This window comes from Microtus ochrogaster, unplaced genomic scaffold (assembly GCF_000317375.1).
Source record: "Microtus ochrogaster isolate Prairie Vole_2 unplaced genomic scaffold, MicOch1.0 UNK101, whole genome shotgun sequence".
In the NCBI taxonomy this organism is placed as follows: Eukaryota; Metazoa; Chordata; class Mammalia; order Rodentia; family Cricetidae; genus Microtus; species Microtus ochrogaster.
The window spans coordinates 297,194-306,071 of record NW_004949199.1 but is presented as its reverse complement, the minus strand read 5'-3'; the positions used below and the strand labels follow the sequence as shown (position 1 = coordinate 306,071).

General features: G+C 37.0%; 1 gene segment (V, D, J or C); it reads left to right on the top strand.

Annotated features, from left to right (window-relative positions):
- Window positions 1–6,005: 6,005 nt before the first annotated feature.
- On the top strand, window positions 6,006–6,458 carry LOC101990696. The segment is given in 2 exon segments: window positions 6,006–6,051; window positions 6,136–6,458. Coding segments are annotated over 2 exon segments (369 nt in total).
- The last annotated feature ends 2,420 nt before the right edge of the window (window positions 6,459–8,878 follow it).

Genomic DNA, 8,878 nt, shown 5'->3' with positions numbered 1-8,878 from the left:
ATAATACAGAAAAAAGAAAAATATTGTTTCCTTGAAGCCCCTTTCATGATTGCCTCTTATGATTATTTTAGGAAACATGGGGCATTTTTATTTACAATAGTTATGCTCACGTGATGAGTTCAATGCATTTCTTAGATAAATGGAATATAAAAATCTTCATGTTGCTATTGTCCACCTGTGAGACAACCTCCAACTGCTCCATAAGACTTGGAAACAAAGATAACATCTCTAAGAATCTTTGCTGACACTTACCAATGGGAAATCCTGAAATCTCCACCTACTCCCACAACCTGGGGCACTCTGACATGAAGCCCTAGGATTTGTCATAATGCAGAGAAATACTTGTATTCAGAATGAATTGTAGGCTGTGGACACTGGGTACTATTTGTAGGCTTTATCAGAGAAGATCATGCTGTAAATATTGGGCTGCAATTTGGTCAAGGTTAGGCACCAGTTCTTATTTTTTCCTGATTCTCAGACAGTATAGAGACAGTCCTGTTTATTCACAGGAGACAAAATTATCCAGAAAATTTGAAATATAATGTTTGGATTTTAATTGCTAACATATGTTCTGTTTATATTAAACATGCAAGATACAACATTTTGTGGTTATAAATTTTGTAACTGTTCTTCCTCTCTTTACTCAACAAGGAAGCTTCCACATGTTTTAAGTTCAGATGATTTTAATGATTCTTGATTTGTCATCTAAAATATATTTGAAACTGTTAATTTTTGCCATGTTCACTTTAATTTTATCATCTCCTTTTCTTTTAGGTATAGAAAAATAAAAATTTGTTCTTTTAATACCTTCACAGTGCCTGCACCTTGTAGCTGCTGCTCTTTTAGAAGGTAATTGTGACTCTATGGTTACTAGGCACCCCACATCTGAGTTAATCAGATCCAAATCCGCCACTTCCACAAAATGTAGTTTATAGCTAAATTTCTAATGTTCTATTTACCTGTAAAAACTCAGAAGCCAGGAGCTGGGCTGGCCACCCACTAGCTTGGAGAGTTGTGGGGCTGACATTTCTTCTTCATCATGGTCTCATAATGGAGAACATCCTAAAACTCCATCAACTCAAAAATGATGACCACTGTCAAAGTCACCTTTTCCATCTTCCTGAGTATCTCTGTATCTGTGCAAATATAGTTCAGTTCTCAAATCCTGAGTCACCATCAGCAGGGACACCTCACAGAGACAAGTTTTCTTAAAATGCAACTCTGCAAACTGAGGACACAGACATATTACTGTGACTGACACACAGAGTGAGGAAAATCCAGTGTGAGCCTGAAGAAAGCCCCTCTTCAGAGAAATTTAGAAACAAGAGAGAATGCAAAGGACCAACAGGAGTTCCAAGACCATTAGGGGTCACATCAGAAATATGGAAGTTATAGACTATGCTGCATGAACTTTTGTTTTAATTTTAAAATGTGAGGTTTCTTCTTTCATTCAAAAAAGTCCAGTTGAGGTCCCTCTCAACTGTTGAAGCCTATCAAGCTTCCTATTTTTTCCCAAGGAAGAACCAATGGATTATACCCACAAATCAAATCATCTGAGCTACACATTTGCTTCTTCTTGTCAGACAGATTGACATATAATTCTATATGTGCCAAGTATTTACAAATACATTTCCACTTAATTCCATTCAATACATTATATGTGTGTGTATGAATGTGTGTGTGTGTAAATATGTATTTCAAAAGGAGACTTAAATTAGGACAATTGTTAAGTGTAAGATCATTAAATATGTTTATGAATTTACAGAAATCTGTAATTTTTTAAAGTTATTTTGTTGACATAATGGAAAAACTATTTGTAGCCTGAATTAATGTTCCTTTCACAAGAAATCTTGAAAATTTAATATTCATTCTTTTCTTATTCGAAACCACCAGGACTTAGAAGTGTTCACTTCATTATCATTTCTGACAATTCACATTTTTTTTTAATTTCCCTTTTGGTAAAATTTACATTTCACATCAAAATCCAAAGACTGGTTCCTCTGCAGGTGTGTCCTGAATCCTCAGATCACACAATTTTCAGCTCCAGTGTGCATGGTTCACCAGATGTCAGCTCCAGTCCTCGTCCCCTCTATCATCAGTTTTTATCTTGGACAGCTGCAGTGATACCAGCAGTGAGTGTTGAAGGTTTGGATAGATACAGAAGTGTCTAGATTCTTAGAATCTTTATTAGGACTTAAAACAATGAATTGAATCATTACACACAAAGCAGAAAACAGACTGAATAAAAGTTTCATGTTACCCAGGGTCAGGCTAAGGATCAGAATTCATGAATGCTGGGGACTAGGTATGAGCAGGGATAAAGTTTTAAACAATTATACCAAAGTCAATAACTAGAGGTTCTAATTCTAAGCATTTACACTATGATAAATATATCCATGACAAGCTATTAAGATTCTAACAGTATATCCCAAAGTACTGCTCACATATCGCTAACAGTGTCAATAAATTAATAATCAAAAAGTAGAAGTATCCTCCTCGTAAGTACAACAAAAAAAATAAGAGGACATGGAAAGTCCCTTGAATTAGTCTGTTTTTGACTGTCTAGGGATTGTTCTAGGGAGTTATAAAGGAAACCATAACTAGATGTTGTGAGTGCAGAATCAGAACATGCACAATCTCAAGGTCAGAAACACTGGAGTAGGTATTCCTATAACAAGTGTCCTGATAGTGTGTGACTAGAGCATATAGATTCCTATTCTGTTCTTTCCTTAAATCTGCATGACCATCTATTTGGTGTTGATTGTAAAATAGACAAAATTGTGCAAATAACTATTTTATAAATTATGTATGGATTTTTCTGTAAATAGGTCTTATACAAATCACTGAAGAATATGACCACTTCACTATTGATCCACAAGATGGTCCCAGAATAAGTTCCTGAGCCTGGTTCAGTCAGAACAGACATAAAAATAATCAGAGCAGGAAACTGAACATGGGAACAAAATTGAAAACCATAAAGAAGCCTGTTTACTGCCCTGCACTCCCTGGTTGTTTAGCATGCTTTCTTATACAAAGCAGGAACAACTTCCCATGGATGGCACCACCCTGTCAATCTAGACCCTACCACATCAATCATTATTCAAGAAAATGACCCCACAGTTATTCTTATAGAACAACCTGATGGAAAAAAATATTTCCAAACAATATCCCTTCTTCCCTGATGATTGTAGTTTGTTTTATGTTCATGGAATTCTAACCACACCACAAGTGTACAAGCTGGTTCTGTCATTATAACATGACCCACTGAGTCTCCATGTGTCCACCAGACATAAGTAAACAAATAACTGATAAAAGACTTATGGATAAGAAACTACTTATCAAGTAGAATGTAATTATACGTAATAGGAGAATAACCATGAATTCTTTTTTTTGTTGTTGTTGTTGCAGAATCAGAATCCCTTTATTGTACATCACCAAGGGGGTTTTATTCCTAACCCAGACAGGTGGGTCAACAGGATGGAGACCTAATCACAGGATCCTTGGGTTAGGGTCCCCAGATCCTTGGGTTAGGGCCAAGGAAATGTGTACTCAGGAAGCAGGGTTGGTAAACAACTCTGAGAGTACAGAATTTGTAAACTTCTCAGAAACCCAAAACAACAAGGACAAGAATGTGACCAGCAGGGAAGGTGTGTAGGAAGGCCAGGTCTCCATTAGGCCCCACATCTCCTCCCTAATTATTTTATAAAAGAAAGATCCTCCTGTCTTATGCCATCTCAAGAGAGCAGTCCCTTACCCATCCTTGGGAGGCCTCATTCCTGTCTTAGGTGGGCCTTCCCCTGTAGAAATTGTCCATCTATAGAGTTTTCCTCAACATTTCATCATTTGTAGCCCAAATGCGGCACATCTGGATTTCAAGATGACAGACTTAAAAGAACTTGCTGGGTGACCATGTTTAATGATCTCATGGATTGCCTAAGTTTACACAAAATCCAGAGACAAATGTCCATGGCTATGAAACCCAGAATAGTCAGTGAGAGAGACACCGATCACTGCAGAACCCAGTCACCCAACTGGGACATAGCATTCCACCACACCTTGGATGAAACAGGGGGCACCAGAGTATCATTTCAAAAATCTTGGTGTGACAATTGCAAAGTAAAATTAAGGAAAGTAGAATTCCACGGATGCTGCAAATAGGCATTAAGTTGTTTTACAATTTTAGAAGCACTGGTCACAACAGAGGGTGTAAAACAAGCCATATGAAAAAAATGCAAGCAAGACATTTGTTGAATTACCGATAATGAGTACACCTGCTCTTGCAATAAGGTAGTTTGCTGATTTTAATTTAAAAGTCCAGATTTGATGTGAGAATTCAAGGCATTTTGCATTTGAAGGACCTCGCTAACTTGTCCTGCCAATCTATCCACCATGTTGGCCACAAGAGATGTTTGGGCCATTGCCAGTCCAGCAACTGTCACAGCAGCAGCAGAGCCTGCAATGAATACAACCACAGCAGCTGTCATTCTGATATCACGTATTTCTCCATACAGTAACCATGAATTCTTATCCTTTGTAAAATATTTGCTTATTTTCTTCTTTTAGGGATGCATGGAGAAGGGAAACCCAATGAGCAAGAAAGTGCAGATTATAGACACAAACTATCTCTAAAGCAACAAAAGGCCAAGTTCTCCAATATAGTACAAGGGATACATATTTATTTAGGTAAAACTCCTTCCCAAATTTTTGTTAACACAATAAAAATATAACCCAAATATATAACCCAAAATATAACCCAAGATGACACATTCTGAGAATGATGTCTGAAAAATATTCTAAGATTCAGACCAAAGAACATGTGAAACACAGCACTCATAGTGGAATTGACCATTAGAGCGTGCACAAGATGGTTGAATACCTAATGTTAAGACCTGTCTCTAACACTGCCACTCTAGTACAAAAATTATGCACATACAAATAAGGAATTTAAAATGTGAGATCTCCAATACCAAGTAATAGGCAGACATTTTCTGAATGCTAATTGATCAGTGTCCAGTTCTGCACCCTATGGTTTGTATTGCCAAAGCAAGAATGAATGCTCTACAAACTATTGTTCTCTATGGTGATCTGCAACTCAAGGCATGGAGTTTCCCATATTCATATCTCTCTACTTCTCCACTTTTTGTAACGATTCACCTTCTTTTTTTCATATTTCACTTTCATTAAAATAACTCTCAAGACTAGTTGCATACTACAGTGCTTCATGAAGTTTTATTGACAGCCAAATTTCCCATCCCTTATTAATGCAATTATTATGTATAGGGACCTTGATTTTTCTTTATTACTGGATAATAAGAGAGATGAAAGAACATAGAGAAAAGTAGACTGACATAAAAAATGAGGTACTAAAACTCAATAAAGTGTTCCCAAATGAGAAAATAAATATGTTGAGCCACATGATGTAGGAACCAAATAAGTCTCTTGGGTATCCTCTCAGATGAACACTTGAAATCACATGTAATAATGTTAGTGAGCTTCTTCTTCACAAGTTATCTTCTAGACAAGTGATGAGAATAAGAATGATTTCACTGACACCAGAGAATAAATTTTAAGTCGTTCCTTAAAATAGGGTTGCTGATAACCTGCTTTATCAGAGGTCCAATTGCATACTAAATCCAGTGCTGCTGTTTATAAAGATATAAAAATGCATTTAGGATATGGTACTCTGTTAAGTCTGCACAGTGTAAATGTGGACTCACTTAGCATAAACACTCTCATGTTTTGCTTGTCAGTTCTGCACAGTGTGATTTGTCAGGGTTTGGAAATACAGACAATAACAAGAAAATGTTCCTGAGTTCCCATATTCAAATACTCTAAGAAACATAAGACAAATCTCATTCACCTAAGGGAAGTGGAAACCAAGTCCTGTGCTTTCTTTTATCCCCTCAAGAACCTTCCCTAATGCAAAGCAGCCCTCAGACTCACTATAAAAGCCCAGGCCTAGCTGAGAAGCTCCATCTCCTTCTCACTAAAGCTTCCAGCAGAGCATGGCTGTCCTGGTGCTGCTCCTCTGCCTGGTGACATTTCCAAGTTGTAAGTATCTCAGTGTTTCAGGAGAGGGACCCAGGCATGTCATCTATCTGATTTATGACTGATCGTGGTGTTGCTTGTCTCCAGGTGTCTTTTCCCAGGTATCGCTGAAGGAGACAGGACCTGGCCTGGTGCAGCCCTCACAGACCCTGTCTCTCACCTGCACTGTCTCTGGATTCTCACTAACCAGCAATAATATACATTGGGTTCGCCAACCTCCAGGAAAGGGTCTGGAGTGGATGGGAATAATATGGTATGATGGAGAAACAAAGTACAGTTCAGCTCTCCAATCTCGAATCACCATCAGCAGGGACACCTCCAAGAGTGAAGTCTTCTTAAAACTGAACAGTGTGCACACTGAAGACACAGCCATATATTACTGTGCCAGAGACACAGTGAGGAAACTCTAATCTGAGCCTACACAAAACAACCTCCTTATAGAGACATCTGGGACCAGCAGAGGGCACTAAGAACCAACAGGAACTCCTGAGAAACAAAAGTTAGGTTCATTTTAGAGGCTAAGAAGTTCAGAAATATGCTACATGATTTTGAGTTTTAATATCATAACCTGTGGTTTCCTCTTCCAGCCAAGAGTATTCTGAGGTCCCTCTCATTTGTCATACTATATTCAACCTTATATGTGATCATAGATCAAATTTTTTCTACATACCCTCTATGTTTTACAATTGATTCTGCTTACCATAAAGAATAACATCTAATTTAATATCATTTTTGTTGTGGTGTGTGTGTGTGTGTGTGTGTGTGTGCCAATTGAGATTTCAAAAGGAGTCTGAAATTGTGTCACTTGTTGGCTTAAAAGTCAATGAAAAGTTGGGGAGTTTTGAATATTTTTAAGTTATTCTCCTTGTTTTTGCATGTAATGGGGAAACTGCTGCTTCTCTGTCAAATTCACTTTCCAAGGGTAGATTTGAAAATGAAATATACAATATTTTCTTCTTCTAAACCAAGAAAACTTAAAAGAGTATAGTTGGTTATCATTTGTGAAGAGTTCAACTTTTAAACATTTGCATCTTGTCAAAAATTAGTATGCACCTTAATTCTCAAGGAATTATTCCTCTGTATGCATATTTGCATGTTCTCGATGTACAAAATTCTCAGCCACCAGTGTGCACATTCCAGCTGGTGTAAGCTCCATTCCTGCTTACAAAGGTCACCAACCCTTCCCAGAGCAACTAAATTTTATGAAAACTGAGTTTCAGTTTGTGATTTTTTGATGCTGTTACTGCTTACAAAGGCTCCCAGAGTTACTCTACTACTCTGGCACTCTCTGTTGTTGATGATGAAGAGCTAGTGTCTCATGTTTGAGCTAGAAAAGTGTCATTCGGAGCAGCAATGTTGACTCTGGGCTCCATGTTAATGGATAATCAACTTGAGGCAGCACCAAAAGGAAAGGAAAATGTCCTCATCTGAGGCTGAGGACTTTCTGGAAACTCTGGGTTTGTCACCAGTAGTCCAGGATTATGCTTCGAGATCAGATTGACTAGCTTATTGGAATCCTAAAATGAACACATATAACTTTGAACTGAAAAACTCCACATGATGCTTAAAGAAAAGGAGCTGTTGTTATGTTACCTTAACTCAAGCCAAGGAGCAGCCAAAACAGGTCGTGGGAAACATGATTAACAGGGCAAATATTTTAAACAAAGTTATTGGATGAAATATGCTAACATAAGAACTCTAATTTCCAGTGACTTCAGTTTTTACCAAGAACATGCATGACGTGTTATTGATATTCTAACACAATGTACAAATGGAAATTCCATAGACCATACTGAAGTAAGAAATGACTGATCAAATAACTGAAGACAGAAATCCACCTCTAAAGTGTGGCAGAGGTAACAATAATGCATGGAGATACTCTTGGAATTTCTCCTCTTGATCATGTCCTCTCATTGTTTCTAGAGTTACAAATAAAAGAGGCACACAGATGACATGAGTGTAGAAACCTGACACACACTATATCATCCAAAACACAAGAGATAGAATTTAAAGAATGTATGTTTGATAGTGTGACCAAACTGTCATGTGACATGGGTTCCTGTGATATTTTTTTCCTAATTCTGACATATGAACAAGTACCACCTTAGTGAGAAGTGTCAACTAAGTAAATGTAAACGACTATTTTACAAAACATGTGTAGTTTTTCTTGTGAAATGATTATATAAAATAAGTGATGGACCCTGCCAGTTCTCAGTCAGTCAGGCTAGTAGTCTCAGATTAATTGTTTGATCCTGGTACAGACATGGAAGATGTTAAAATAAAATTCAAAAGTGCCTGTTAGCTTCAAATCTGACATTATATTTTCCTACTTAAAATTATATTGTATGAATTCTTACTATTAAGTGGTCTGAGTTATTAATAAACTTGTTAATTATTTATTTATTGGTAAAATTTAAATTTTTGAGACTGCTAAAGTATTCTAATTAATTAGAAGGACTCCATAAATTTGGTAAATAGTTGATCCACATTATAGTAATGAAATTAAGAGTTTAATAATTATATGATACATATTTTTTTTTACATTTTAGATTTAAAGTTTAAATAAAGTAACCCATAATCTAATAGTGCAAAATAGAAACATGGATGTAAGTTGACATTTAACAAGAATCCTCAGTGGAGCACTGTGTGAGCAAATACCACCATACATAGGTGCTGTAGGATATCCTACTGATGGAGGAAGGTCATTGGTTAATTAAATAAAGAAGCTGCTTGCCCTGATAGGTTAAAACATAAGGTGGGAGGAGTAAACAGAGCAGAATGCTGGGCGGAAGAGGAAGTGAGGTCAGACTCAACAGCTCTCCTCTCGGGG